Raw genomic sequence first — 15575 nt, forward strand, 5'->3', positions numbered from 1 at the left:
ATGCATGTTTACGTGCTTTTGCCACAGTCTCTGACATTGAAGGGATGGGTTCATGAGAAAAAAGATCTAGGGATTGGTGGGAGAAATTACATGGTTTCTCGTCTTCACTTTGTGAATACCTTATTACTGCTGAAGCTGATGTCAAAGCTGTCACTTATTCTATTCGGTATCAATACTCTTCTTTACTTTAAACATTTCAGTGCAACCATGCATGTCCTATATGTCTAATTATTAATTAAGTTATTAATGGCACCTGTGTATTTTAAAATGTAGAAACAGTTGCAGCTATTGATTTTCAGTAGAATTTGGTTCTTGATCAGTGGGCTATAGTTCAGAAAAAAACCCCAAGGAAGCTAGAAGCAAGGCTATAAAATGATTTTATAAAATTGTCTTACATGTTAATAAATCTTACTAATACATACTAGGTTAGCAGAAGTAGTTAGACTGCAAACACTGAACAAGCTTCATGAGCACCAAGAAGGCACAGCAATAGCAGCAGCCTTTAAGTAACTTCAGGGTAGACCTAAAATATCCTCTCAGGAATGGGAAGAGCTCATGGGGAATAGCTAGGGGTAGTAACCCAATCCAAACAGGTAGTGAGAGTTCAATTTGTGTTTGGCTTATAATCTGCAGTCTTTAAAAAACCTTGCAACATGAGCAGAAGAGAAGAGCAGGGCTTGGAGGGATGAAAGACCAGGCTCTTAAAGGGTTAGGGAGCGGCACGGAGAATAAAATACCTTACACTCTGCTTTCACTGAAAATTATCTAAAGCATTATGAAACACAGTTGTGTGTCATTGGGGAAGGTGTCAAATACAAAGCTCAAAGCTTTACTAAGTAGATTTAAAAAACATGCCATCTTGATCCAATTTTAGCAGTGGTAGTTATGTTTACTGAAAGCTGGGAAAAACAAGGCAGTGTAGTTAGATAAATGAAAATCATTATGACAGTTTGGGGTTTGGGACTCCATGATAGACGACTTTCAGCAATGTCAAAGACATTTAACTGCTTTAGACTTTACTGGAAAGTTTAAACTTCTCTCCATGTTTGTTTTATATAATCTGCAGTGATCTTCTGGACATTTTTCATTCTAATCATCACCCCTGTGCACTTGAGGAACATTTAAAATTACAGATTGCTGACCACTTTGTTAGTCTTCAAGCAGGTTTTATTTTTTGGAGTACAAAAGAGATCTGAGTGGACCTTGTGCTTTGATGTTGAGATGAACTCAGTCTGTTACTGAAAAGGTTCATCCAGATTGTTGACAGTTGGTACAACAGTTTCTTCAGAAAGTTAAAGAAATAATTTGATTCTTATTCTTACAGAGAAATGCTACAGGCAATGTGAATACTATTTTTTAAACAATAAAATTCAGTTAGTTCTTCAACATCATGTTCCCTTACTGTGCCATCCAGCTATACTGTGCAGATTTATTCTTTTCTGGTAGAGACTGGGAACACTGGTGAGTTCTGTGGGACTGAGAGCATGGTTTTTAAATCTGACTGTTCAGATGTCACTTGCTGAGCCAGATCAGCTTTCAGAGGCTGGTGCACCTTGGCATGCTGTAGCTCTTCACTTCTGGGTTTCTGGGAGGATGTTCTGCAACATCCTCCACGGCTCAGCAGAAAATTAAGAACTTGGGGAGGATGGCAAGATCAAGAAATATGAGCTGTTGTGGACAGAAATAACCTTGGAAATCTTCTGTGCTTGTGTTACTTAAGCTCAAGAAGAAAGGGATCCAGTTTTAACCTGGGAGTAGGCAGCAGAGAAAAATTATGTGAACAGCAAGTTATGCTATTTTTTGTTCAACGAGCCAAGAGAGGAAGCTGTGTGTTAAACACACATATTCCAGAGCCATTATCCTTGCTCCTGTTGGTGCTCTGCTAGAGAGAAAGCCCTTTCCCCAATCCCACCACTTTCCCAGCATTTGTTTCTGTTCCGTGGAAAGAGTACAAGCGTGAATTTGACCACCAAGTCCAGACTGTAACTGCCATAGGCATCTATTTGCACTTCCTCTTTCCTAAAAAAAAATTAACCTGTTTTATACACTCTAGAAAGTTCCCCCTGCTTCTCTGCATTGAAAGCCGTTCCCGGGTCAAAATATTGTGGTGCTTGTGAACCTTCTTATTTCTGGCTTAGATTTCCTTCTGGCTGTTTAGTGTTAACATCTTTAAGATGTGTTCCCTTATTGCCTCACAGCTTAAGTAGTTCTTTTCCTTCCTTTGCTTATTCTCCTCACGTTTTTATAGGCAACAGTAATATCCTTCTGTGTAATACGTCTATATAATACTTCTCTATTATTCATATGTTTTAACACTAGTCACTTTTAGCAAACCTAAATCCTTTAGCTTAAGTTATTCCTTCCTGTTCTCTCATAATTTACAAAAGATTATTTTGGTTTTAATGCCATGACACTGTTCTTGGAATTTTCTTCATCATTCTGGTTCTCAGGGTCACTCAATGTATATTGTTATATAATCATGGTCCTACTTTGCATTGGCAACGCATTCTGTTTTAACTTCTGGAAGGCAGTGCTGTGCATACTAATTTCAGCAAAGCAGAACTCTGCCTGTCTGGCCATGCAGTGCTGCTGTCTGTTACCCAGTGGCGTGTTGCTTCTGTGCCCTTCCCACCCTCCTCGTGATCAGCATGCTTGCAGCAGTGGGAAGTGGTTAAATAGCTGCTCTGCAGTGCTGGATGAGCTTGCAGGGAAATGGAGGGTATTTTCCTGAAACATCAGCCTAGATGGTTAGAAGAACTCATAATCACACAGTCATGGGACATACATCCTCTTGACTTGCATTGTCAACAGGATAAGTAGGCAGACATATTGGGTTATTAAGGAATATCTTTGTAAATCTTCAGTTTCTGGGAATTTGTCTCTCCAGTTCCTCGATTTAGCCCTATTATGCATTCAGGATAGAGCAAAAGATTCTTTTAGTTTGGCTATTACTTTTATACACACTGCAGATCTTCAGAGAGTCAGGGCAGATGGGTAGGGAACATTCCTTGAACTAGTGAAGATTTAAATACTTGCTTTAAATTTCTGTTTCTCTTAAGTTACTATTATAATTTTCTTAACAGTTTTGTGTCTTTACTTATACAATCTGGAGTAAAAAGTGTGCCCTTTATTTGTAAAAAGGCAGGCAACATTATTGCGAAGAATGAGTCAGCGGGAAAAATTACTTGTATAATTATTATTAGGCATATTAATTAAGTGGCTGAAGTGGTATGTTGAGTGCACCATTAGAACAGTATATACTCTTAATGTATTGTTTCAGCTAATTAGACTACTAAGACATTCCTTTGAAGAGTAAACCCTTGTAAATATAAACAAATGAACAACTACTTTACTCATTTGCAAATATTTTGTGTCATAGCTTTAATCTACATTAAAATTTTTAGGTTTGTTAACTGGAAATAAAAGTGAAAAGAAATTATGTTTTGATGTTGAGATATTTATGGGAAGATGTTTTATAGTTGTGTTTAATATTCATTGGGTAGCGTTGATGTCTCCGTCATGTGTGTCCAGGAATTTGTAGAACTGTCATCATACAAATAATTTAAAGATTAGGGTGGACAGAACAGTTAAGAACATATTGTACTACTGGGAACAGTTTTGCTTGACTATAGATATCTTCATGACTTTTCCATTTCCAGTGTCTCCAAGTACAAGCAAGAAACAAAAGAGCTGAAGTAAATTTCATACTGAGATTGTACTCAGAACCACTGAGCCACTGCCAGTGTTAAATACAACTATTTGTCCATGGACAATATGTATTAGTATCTGTACACTTAATTTATATTCAAAGAATAGTGTAAAATTACTAATGATTAATAACTAAATTCCCTTCATATTTTTATTTGGATTTTTTCTTTTCTGCTACATATTTCCAGCTCATTTTATTGAATAATTATTTGTGCAATTAAAGAGCATATTTTGCAAATCATGGCAATGAAGTGACATGTCAGGATGAACCTGTATCTGTATTTCCTTTTTCTGTTTATCCATACCTAGGCAATAAATCATTCAAACTCTCGATTATCATCAGAAAGAAAAGCCACTTTTCATTGAATTGGGTAACATCACTTCCTCCACACCCCCATCTCTTGACTGATTTCTTTATAGAAATTACCATTTAGAGTAGGATAGATATGCCAATGTACATTTTTCTGGAGATCACTCTATGTTCAGTGCATGTGCTTAGCTTTCAATAGTGTTTTTGTGAAAATCATGGTAAGGCAAATTAAACTGTAGTGCTGGCAACTATAGGTAATTTTATAAGAAAAAAAATGCTTTAAAAAAAGAACTATGTGTATTTAACTGCTCATTTCCATGTACGATAATGAGTGCAGCTGGAATAAAATGATTGATTTTCTGAAACATGAGAAAAAACTATCAACCAAAAAAAAAAAGTATCCATGAGCTACATCCAGCCTCGATGTTGTGCATGGATATGGTCAGTATATTCCTATGCCCACTGGACAGAGGCTGTTCCATCTAGACGGATTCATTAGATGTTTAATGCTTAATGATGTGTCCTCCTTCTAAAGAGCTAGTGGAACCATTGTGTAAGTAATCCATTGCTTTCTAATGTAGCAATATAGTTCATCTACTAATGAACACTATTGAGCTTGTAGTCTACCTTTCTAATTATAAAAAATTGTAACCAGAAGAGCACATACTCACTTTTTTTCCAGAGAACTGGATATTGAGAGGAGTTTCAGATGCTGAGGGTAATCTTTTCCGCAGATTTTGTAGTACTGGAAGACTACTGTGGCTTTTCTGTGTGGGCTACCACAAATTGGACTAGGTAGGATGGAGATTTGCAACTGTATCACTACATCACCTTGATTATTTGAGTGCAGGTCCCTTTAGTTTGGTTACAGCATCTTCTAATGAAGCAGGATTTTACAGCATAATACCTCTCAACTCTGCATACTTGATTCCTGTCGACTGGCTCTATGTTCGCATAGGTGTTTAATTAATAAGAAGTACTAATTATGTGGACTTACCTCTAAAGAATCCAGAGAAACCTTTATCAGAGCATGCATTGTATTTATCCATGTGGGAAATTAGTGTGGAATATCTAAAGTTTTTTAGTTTACTACATAGAAAGTCCTCTACATAGAGAAATTCAATCTTTGCAGTTGAAAAAAGCATGAAGAGCAAGGCATAATCCTGTTATACAACTGTAATAGCTAAATGTTCAAGGTTTCTGATTCAATTTCTACAGTAGAACTCACCTTGAAATTGGCTACAAAATCATAAACTGCATCTAAAAGTGCTTCCAGATAGCTCAGTGCAATTTAGATGCAACAAAACCTACCATTTCCATACCATCATCTTTGATCCTACTGATCTGGATTGTTTTTTACAGTTGAAAGATACTGGATTGAAAGCTATCTCCATTACCAAAACTCCACACTTCTTTTGAGGAGCCATAAGGAGCGTTAAATTCAACAAGCTGCAGTCAAACGGGCATGAAAACTTCAAGACACGTACTGGCATTCATGGCTAAAAGTGCCACTTTATATTCATATCAGTTTCACAGCTGTTGAGACATGGTAAACGAGTGGAGAAGATTCTCTTTTTTAAAACAGAGTTTTCAAGAAATTATATATACAAATGTATCCATATTTTTAAGGGCTTGTCCTCACTGCAGCACTTAAGTGCCTGGAATGACAAAGACAATGCAGCAAAACATTGGCTGGATGTTAACAGCCACCAATAAAATAATCTCTCTTGCATTTTTGGATTGCCAGTAGTTGGGGCTTTACCTGCATTCACATCCATTTCTGCAAGAGCCCCAGGTTGGCATATGCCACTGCTCTGCTCTTAATAGTCATATTTGTGATTGGGAAGGAACAAAATAGCTTAAGCTAAGTACTTGTGGTACTTAAATTCTATATGCAGAGAAAGAATGTAAAAGATTAACGGCATATTAAGTAAAGAGACATATTGTATTATCTCTCTGATCTGTGTTATATTCCTTTTAATTCTGTGTACTGCAAAGATTTTAATAAATTCCTTAGCTTAATATGTTGCAATACATTATATCTGGCAAACCCATGGTTTAATTAGAAGTCAAAAATAGCTAGGCACATTACTGTAATTGCATACATTATTTCTCTATTTCCATTGCTAATTGTTATGGATATACTGCTTGAATTTCAAGTGGGCAAAGTTCCGTTTACTCTCAAATAGGAAATGTTCAATCATAAAATAGTGTGTGTGTGTGTGCGTGTTGCTGTTTTTACGAGCTGCTTTGAAGAATTTTCAAGGTATTTTTTTCACCCTTTCTGCCTATGATATTTCTGAGTACATCTTTAACCATCTCTGCACATGCATCTTTTATTTAATGCCTGTAAAACACTACTTACGTGTACTGATTGGGTAACCGAGTAACACTCCAAAATATGACCGTATAGGCAATCACACCGCTTGAAGGCTTTTAAGAAAATGATGTCTTGCTTTGGTTTTCAGTCTGGCAAGTCAAAATAGAACAGAATAATATTTATAAAAAGTGACATTAAGCACCTTCCTGCATTACTTTACATTGTTTTACAAGGGAATGTAGTGATAGGATGAAGGGGAATGGCTTTAAATTAGAAGGTAGATTAGATTAGGCGTTAGGAAGAAATTCTACACTATGAGTGTGGAGAGACACTGGCACATGTTGCCCAGGGAAGCTGTGGCTGCCCCATCCCTGGCAGAGTTCAAGGCCAGGTTGGATGGGGCCTTGAGCAGCCTGATCCAGTGGGAGGTGTCCTTAAATGATCTTCCAGATCCCTTCCAACACAAACCATTCTATGATTCTATGATTATTGTTATAGTATCCTTAGTAACAAGAAAGACTTCTCTCAGTTAAGAAGGGAGTGTTGCAGTGACTTCTACTGTGGCTTACCCATTGGCTTCCTCTTTCATACAATTGCCTTACCTCCAGGGTCATAAGGCTTATTCCCTGACTTGCTGCTTGCTGAACTGATACCATGGGGTGCTTGCTGAGAGAAACTTGCCTGTTTAGTTCTGGCATTTACACTTACCAGTCCTCGGTACATGGGGTGACAAAACTTCTCTGACTCTAGCAGGTTTTGAGGGTGTAGGCACGCTCCCAGATCATGTGTCTCATGTTTTCATTGTTTAGTTTCACGCTGAGATCCCACCTTGTCCCAGATTCAGTTAAATAAACAGTAATTCTGATCTTTTAAGCAAAAGCAGATTTTAGGAAAGTTTGCAAGTCTTAGCCACAAATAGGAAAATTAATCAATGCTGCTTTTTTTTTTTTTTAATTGACTGAAGTGTTATTCTTCATGCTTAAGGACTTCTTCCTTAGAAGTATTGCCTTTGGAGAGCTAATTTATTGCTTTGATTATAGCTCCCTATTTAAACTTTTCTTCCATGAGGGTAGCCATAGAATTGAAGAGAGATTCTTGGGAATTTTATGACATTTTGGAGTCTAGTGTTTATGGTAATTTAGAAACCTCTATGTCGATGTTTCTATGCATTGTGTGTTATCTTCGAGTTTTTACTTAAATGTTTTACTTATTTGAGGACCATCAGGAGTTGAACTCTACTCAAAACCTCCTCAGGAGACCTTTTCCAAAGCTCTGTACTAATCTGTATGCCTAGCTACGTAAATCTTTTCATAGCTTCACAAAAATTCACAGGTTACTTCTTACAAGAAGTCTTGCTCTTACAGCTTCCCAGAGGGAAGCTTGCAGAATTATTTCTTTGCACAACAGTAATTTAAAAATCCCAAAGACTCTGAGAGTATGGGGAGAGAGCAAATTATACTACTGTATAGCTCCTACCTTTTTTTTTGTCTGTTTTTCTTATTGATTGATTTTGGCATTGATAAAGAGAGCCTGCCTCAAAATTAACCTTGGTCAATAACTACAGTTAAAATCATTCTGGCCAAGTCTTTTTAAAACCTGCATGGAAAGTACCTTCACTTCTTTCAAAGCATTATGTTAAAAAAACATTTACAAAACATTGTAAGTTTAGAAAGCAATTAGAAACAAATGCATCGAGACTGTATATATATATATATAAATAGCTATGTACTGTTCTATACCAGATACTTTCAGATAATTTAAATGTTTTAAATCCTTCTTAGAAAAACACTGGGTTTTATTCCAGGTTGTCCTAATTATAGGGCAGTAGAACTTTATACTGCACTTTAGACTCAAGATTAAACCAATGTAAATAAAGAAGCACCAGGCATTTACTTGCAAACAAAACATATGGAATCCCAGTGCACCTTCCAGTCACAGCTTTCTGGCTCGCTTATCAAACTAAACACCATTTTTGGGGAGCTGGGACAAATTATATGGTGATGTAAGAAGCCAGAGCCAATTCCAAGTGAGCAGAATTTCCTCAGAAAGTAACTGTAAATACTAAAATAGTTTGCAGTTTCTACCAGTTTAGCTTTAAGTAGCTAGCTGGAGGAAACTGTAAGGTGGCAGAAATGAAAGAGCTTGATTTATGCTATTTTATCTGTTCTGAGGAGCAAAATGTGCACCTGCGATCTAGCAAATACATTAGCTTTCACCAGTTAATTTCATCTGGGCATTTAAGGTCTCAACACTTTTTCCCTAGATTTGCTTGATTGCAATGATTTACTTCTTTTTGTACCTGTCCAACATACAACTTATATTACTACTTATATCCAAATTAAATTTATTTTATATCTTTGCTATATCTAGTCTCTCATACGCGCAGCTGCTTACACCAAGTTTGGATCTGAATCATTCCCATTTATTTTCTACTCCTTCTGCATGTTCTCATTGTGAAAACATCCCAAATTTATGCCTCTAAAATTGGCACTCTTGAACTAAATCTCAGGGAGAAGGAAGTGACTGTTTTAAGGGCAGCTTTTTGTATTAATATGTGGACTCTTTCCTTCTGAACAGTGTTATCACATAGAAGGGGGAGGTGCAAGGCCATCTCTGCCAGATTCAGCAGGAAAATGGAGCTTTTATTTGAAAGTGTGCTCTGACTGATCAAATAAGTTTAAAATAACTCAAGGACTATGGTGGTTTTAAATGGGTGTCATAAGGTAGCTTCATGGTCATTTTTCCTTTAATTTACAGCTCTTGCTCTGTTCCTGCTGGAAACTGTGTAACATTTAGAATAGAATAATAGCACAACATTTAGAATAATAGGGCCTCTTTGGTTTCCAAGACTCATTAAGTGCTCTCTGTTATTGACTGCATCACTATATTTTTCTTTCTTTTCATTCATCCATTGGTACTAAAAGGTTTTCTGAATACTTGGGGAATTTTTAGATTTACTGAACTTTAAACTGCGCTTGGAAGGCAGCATGGCACCATCGTCATTGTCACTGCTTACCAGAGCTCCTGGTTTTGTATACATGACAATTAGAGAATCAGAAAAAAAACTACAAACAGCAAACTAAAACCCACTCAGAAAATTAGGGAAAAAATGTGTTGAAAGTGTTGCTGTTACTTCTTGCTGCTGATTTTTGTTAACAGCTCCTTTTAGCAACTCCTTTCTTCCTCTTATGCTTTGTCTCTGTACATACTGATAAAATACCAGGAGGTGGAAAGTTTTAGGAAAAGAAGAGTGTCCTTCAAATAAAACATTTTTCTTGGAAATTTCATTTTGGCTAAGAAAGGTAATTTTTCAGTGGAAAAACATTTTAGAAACTAGCTATTTCTTTTCTAATATCAAGTAGTAGTCGATCCCCATAAGGCTACTCTGATTTACATGCTCTTTATTTCTGTTTTTTCTAGACGTTTCACAATAGGTAATCATCACTCAGTGAAGCCCACAAGTGAATTGAGGCTTTTTTCATTTTTAAAATGCTAAAAGTAGAGTTATAAAATATTAATGTTTAACTTTGATTATATTTCTGGTTCTCATTTAGAACAACCCATTTTACTTTATGTCTATGCTGTATGTGGCCATGTCAGAAGGTAATTCTTTTAATAAATTCATAGTCCTTTTGTGCCTAGCCAAAAGGATCATTTAAGGCTTTCATGGGCACAGAAGTCCTGTTACATCCCTTAATTCATTGCTTAAACAGCATTTTCTGAGAATTTTTCAGCCTAGTTTAGAAGAGCTGGACCAAAGCTTCCACTGACTTTCTGAACAATGAAAATTCAAAGCTTAAAAATGCATATCTGTACTTGACCAAAAGATTGCAATTCTCTTCGATAGGAACTTTTAAAGCTGAAGTTTTTTGTCTTGCACTGGAAAAAAAAAAACAGACAAAAACCAAACCCAAATCCATGTGAGTGAGCTTAAATTATGATAACAGAGTTATCTTATTTTTCCAAATCATACGGATATTGAGCAGAACTGCAGACGGGCACAGAACCCTTGCTGCCCTTTGCAGTAGCATTTCTCATTCAGGATTGTGTAGCTCAGGGAAACGTATCTCTGTGTTTCAAACCTCTCCTCTAGTTTCAGCTTTTTCTGCATCCTGGCTCCCCCTCTATATTGTTCAAGTTCTCAGACAGTGTGTTGGTAGCAGAGATGTGATAGCCTCTAACAGCCGCTATACAACACCGCTTTTCAGTGTGTTGGTTCTTGTCACCATAACATTAAGAGTGCATTATAGCACTGACAGTGCATGTTTGTCAGAGCAGTTGAATGCTTTGCTTTAGCTTTGCTGTCTGTAGCACTGCACAGACTGAGGAGTACCTAAATAAAACTGGTTTTTTTCCTTAAGAAACTGACAACTGAGAAAATCTTTCCTTTTTCCAAAGGTGCAAGGAAGTTCAATAGTCCTTAAGAGCCAAATGTGACTTTGTTGCTGTGAATGCAAGTGGTCAAAATGGTTATGTATTATGCTGTTCTGTTTTCTTTTTTGTTCTTCTCCTTTTTTTTTTTAAATAAAAGAGGTCTTAGTCATTGTCTTCTGCATGCACTGGAATGTGAGAATGCTGCATCAATGCACCAATTATGACTTCAAGGCAAGAGAAAATTAAAGATATTTATCAAAGTATTTTCCTCTCTTTGGAGGAAACTGTTGTTGTTGCCAAGTTACCATGAGACCTGAAACAAGCTCTTGGTGGATTTAAGCAAAATATTACAAGTATCGCATTCCTTTGTTTTCTGCATAGCTTATCTTCTTGGGAAATAATCTTGCTTGTATGATTTTTCTTTAAATAATGGGTCTTTATCCTTCTTTCCACTATTAACATCATGGTAATATATAGAAAGTAATCTAAAGAAGAATTTTATTATTTAGAGCTCATTTTCTTTTGAATATCTAATAGCATAAATCAAGAATCTCAATGTTGTACCTAATCTGCTTAGCAATACGTAAGCAATAGCTGAGTTTGTTCTGAATTAAGTGCTTTGTAAGCAAATAAAAAGTATGATGACTGACCTTAGTGCAATAGGCACAGCTAAATAAAACATAATGTATTTTCAGAGATCACAACTGATGTATTAGGGTTGTGAGAGGGCAGAAGAACCAGTAGAGACCCTCCTTTCAGCTCCATAAGGAGTTTATACGTATGCTGGATCAGAGGGAGAACAGTCCTCTGAGGGACAACTGTATTACAGCTATGTTGCAGCCATCAGCCTGTGTGTTCTACCAGCTGGCACAGTGTTAAAAACCTTTATATTGGACATTACCATCACCTTTGTTTTCCAAGAGTCTGCAAAGAAAGCAGAGTCCCTGCCTACCATGTATATGCCATACAGGGTGACTTTGTTGCATGCAAGGAAAGAGGTGATCTGGACTCACTGAGTTCAGGCAGGTCAGGAATCCTGCATGAGCAAGCAGTCTGATGGGCTGCAGACGATGTCAAAACCCTCTTAAATGTGGCGCTGTTTTTCTCCCCATCCAGCTATTGAAACAAAGAGGGCAGGGTACCCTGGGTTCTGCAGCAGCAGTTTAATTTCCTCTTTTGATATGATAGACTTGATGTTCACCTCACTAGCACTGCATTTTTACTCAAGAACCTTCCAGGCTTGGTTTCTATTTTATGTCAGAACGAAGGACGGGATTAAGGTCCTGACCTTGGAGATTGTGCTAGGCTCTGCAAAGGTGTGTAAACAAAAGTCATAGAATCATAGAATCATAGAATAACCAGGTTGGAAGAGACCCACTGGATCATCGAGTCCAACCATTCCTATCAAACTGGACTGCAGATATGGAAATGAAAGCATATGGGGTCTGACTTTCCCTGGTAGTGCTTGACCTGAGCTGAAAATACCAGCTTACTCGGGTTACCTGCACTTAGACTTTACTAAGCCAGCACAGGTACAGTCAGTATGTTGAATTATATATCTGCTCTGCTAAAGCCAGCTTATGTGTTCTTGAAATTGGGCTAATCCTGGGTCTCAGCTAAATAAGCTGTTCTGTACTCATCTTAATTCAACAGAGAACCAGACATGCGGTTTCTACATCAGTAGCACATGGATGACTGGATGTTGGCTCTACTTAATAGGTCTTTAGGAGATGTTATATGGGAGTATATGGTCTAAATGAGCGTGTTGATGGTTTGATGCTGCCTTCTTTGAAGATGCTTGTCATAAACCTGAAAAGTTTTAAAGACTTGTATAATGTGAATTCCAAGTTCCCATCGACTGGACATGCTGTCTTGTCTCCGAAATGTCATTGGGAATAGTCTCTGAATCTGAGCCAGTAAACGTCTGTACCCTGGAACATCTCTAGTGTCTGAATTAGTATTTAAAATTGTATTACTGAGCTTGGATTAACTGGCCGTATATGAACAGCTGTCAAAACAATTTCACAAATGGTAAAGCAAGCAATTCTGACAAGGATGCAAAAGCTGGCATGGAAGTGGGATGCAGGCAGTGCCAGCTCTGCCACATAGCTCAGAGGCTTCGCCAGTTTTGGCTGGTCATGGGCTACTCACAAGTAAGTTTTCTGTAGCAGGAGCAGACATTTTGAAGTTATGTTTATGAGTAAAAAGACTGATTTTGATGTCATGATTGGTTGGGAAGGAGAGGATTGCATTTTTTAGTACAACAGAAAAAGACTACAGGATGTGGGAGGAGAAAATGACTCATAAAACACCAGTGTAGTCCAATGTTTGCATTATAACTTAATAAACAGGCTGATTCATATGTATTTGAATGCATATATATACATAGATAGAATGTTGATGAACCTAATAAAATTATACTGGAATGGGAGCCTTTCTGCAAAAAAGGAAAATTAGTATTCACTCAGTCTGGAAAAGATGTATATTCATTCAGTGGTGTTCTTCCCATGCTAAAAAGCAATGATATTTAAGATTTTTTTTTTATTAATTAAGTGTTCAGCTATTCTGTCAAATGGCACTTTGTAGAACTCAAACAATTAAACATGATGATGAATTCTTTTGTGGGAAAAAGTTTTTGGGTTGGAGGGTGCATTCTCCTGGAAGCCCATGTATTGATCCTCTTTTTTCTTAAACTGAGAAAAGTGAAAAATAGAAAAAGGAAGGATTAGAAATTGTGGCAGTGGAGCATCGTGCTGTTATGCAGCTTCCATAAATATCTTAAAACAGAGAAACCTGAGTGAAAATGTGTCAGCATTTTGGAGATAAATCAAGTTTATAGAAATAGAAAGTAGTTTTTTTTAATTCTTTGGAGACAGTAGATAGTGGAGGCAATATCTCAACAGGAAAGCTTGAACCATTTAGTGCTGCAGGTAAATACATTTTCACCATTTTACTGAGTTACCTTTCTTATGCTTTAAAGATTAGAATTATTCTTCCTGCCCAAACTCTAATGTCTTTTAATGGATTTTAATTGTGTTGTTTAAATGGTTTTTTTTTATTCTATGGGAAACAAGTAAAAAAATCTATGAAGCATTTTTAATGGCATATTATTGGAATTTATTTTATTTCAAAGTAGTGATATTTAAGATAAGTTAGTTTATATTTCTTTAAAGTGGTAGGCGTATTTGAGGGAAATGGTGGAAATTAGCATTAGCTAAAGTTAGGACTATGGTGATTTATGGCAGTGAAATTTTATGTTGTTGTTGTCTTCAACTAACATTTTTTTGTAATGATACGAGGCAAAGATGGATAACAAATATTTTCTTTTTGAAAACTGTTAACATAGAGATGTTGTTTCTGGACTTGTTGTAACTTATCTTGGTAAGTCAGTAAGTGGCTGTATAAAATCAATGTGCGGAGGTTAGACCTCCTGGAGTAACTATCTCTATGAATACTTAGGGCTATTGTTGGGATGGCTGGTGAGCTGCATTCCCGTGTCTTCTTCTGCTGACCCATGGGCAATTCTTTGCCTTGCATCTTTCTGTCTAAAAAATAAGAGGATTCTGCTTTTTATTCAAACAGTCACCACAGTTCAGCCTCTGCTTGAAATTCAACATATGCTTAGGTGCTTGTGCTGAGAAAGGGCAGCTCGCTGAAGCAGGTGTAATCAGACCTTGAGCTGTTTCACTAACTCCTTGCTTATGGAATCTGTGATGCTAAAGGATTTCACCTGGAGCAGACTGGCTGGGCTGTCTTTCATGCTGTGATGAATATGTTGAGTTTAATAACAATTATTGTACTTCATGGGCTCATTGGCTATATTAATATTGCACTCACTGCTGTTATTAAAACCTGATGGTAATAAGTTGAGAGAGCGTGACACCCAAATATGTGTAGATTGACTTTACACCACTTTCTTTTATTTTGTTACGCTTTTGCTTCAGAAAAATTTGGGAAAAGACATAGATTTTATTTCTTTTGTCTTTTAAACATGTGCCTGGTGTATATTATTTTCCATTTTAGCTTAGCAGTTGTATTTGCCATGGGTTGTGTGTGTTAGAGAAAACCAAACTGGGGCATAATTTCATCTCCTGAAAGCTGGTTTCATTTCAATGCTGACCCTGTTTTGACTAGATGATCCCATGAGGCCCCTTCCAGCTTGAATCATTCTTTGGTCCAGTGATTTCAGGCCAAAATCAATATAAGTCCTTTAAGGTTATTAATTTACATATGACGAGGATCTGACCTTTTGCAGAGATAGGCTTATTATGTCATCAAAGATGAACATTTTAATCTAAGAACCTATCCCTTGATTTCAATTACAGAATGTATAGCTAGTGGCATAGCATGGGTGGTATAAAATCCATTTTATCTTTTTAATATCATGCATATTGTCTATCTATATACTTCAAATGCATAATTGCCTTTAGAGATCCCTGAAGACCCAGAAATTGCAGAAGAATATTATAATGATGAATTCGAGTCCTGTTCAGAAAGCAGTGAAGAGGAGGAGGATGTGGAAGTGTCACAGATGATCTTGAAGACAAATCACCAGGTATATATGACCTTTGTGAAAACAGCATACACTTAATGCTCATGGGAAAATTAAACTCCTTCCCAGATTTTGTCCTACTGACACTATTGAAATTTTTTTTTGTTAGAATGTGGGTGTATATCAATATCATGAATTATTATATATGAATGCTTATTGAATTCTTCTGAGACATTGATGAGAAGGATTCTTGCATTTCTTCAAGATTAAGGATAACACTACTATGAATGCCATAAGGTGAGTTGTTGTCAGTAAACAGAGGAGGGTTCTCTCACATAGTAGCTATGGGTAAATGATGTTAAAGATGCAGG

General features: G+C 36.8%; 1 protein-coding gene across 2 annotated transcripts in view; it reads left to right on the forward strand.

Annotated features, from left to right (window-relative positions):
* The window catches only part of NEK11 (NIMA related kinase 11), a 96858-nt gene that overhangs the window by 50866 nt on the left and 30417 nt on the right, over window positions 1-15575 (forward strand). For both annotated transcript variants that reach the window (XM_069860007.1, XM_069860008.1), the window contains one exon: window positions 15143-15267. In XM_069860007.1, the coding sequence (XP_069716108.1) occupies window positions 15143-15267 (125 nt within the window). The remainder of the gene's footprint in view (window positions 1-15142; window positions 15268-15575) is intronic.

The sequence above is a fragment of the Phaenicophaeus curvirostris genome, chromosome 6 (genome assembly GCF_032191515.1).
Source record: "Phaenicophaeus curvirostris isolate KB17595 chromosome 6, BPBGC_Pcur_1.0, whole genome shotgun sequence".
Lineage (NCBI taxonomy): Eukaryota > Metazoa > Chordata > Aves > Cuculiformes > Cuculidae > Phaenicophaeus > Phaenicophaeus curvirostris.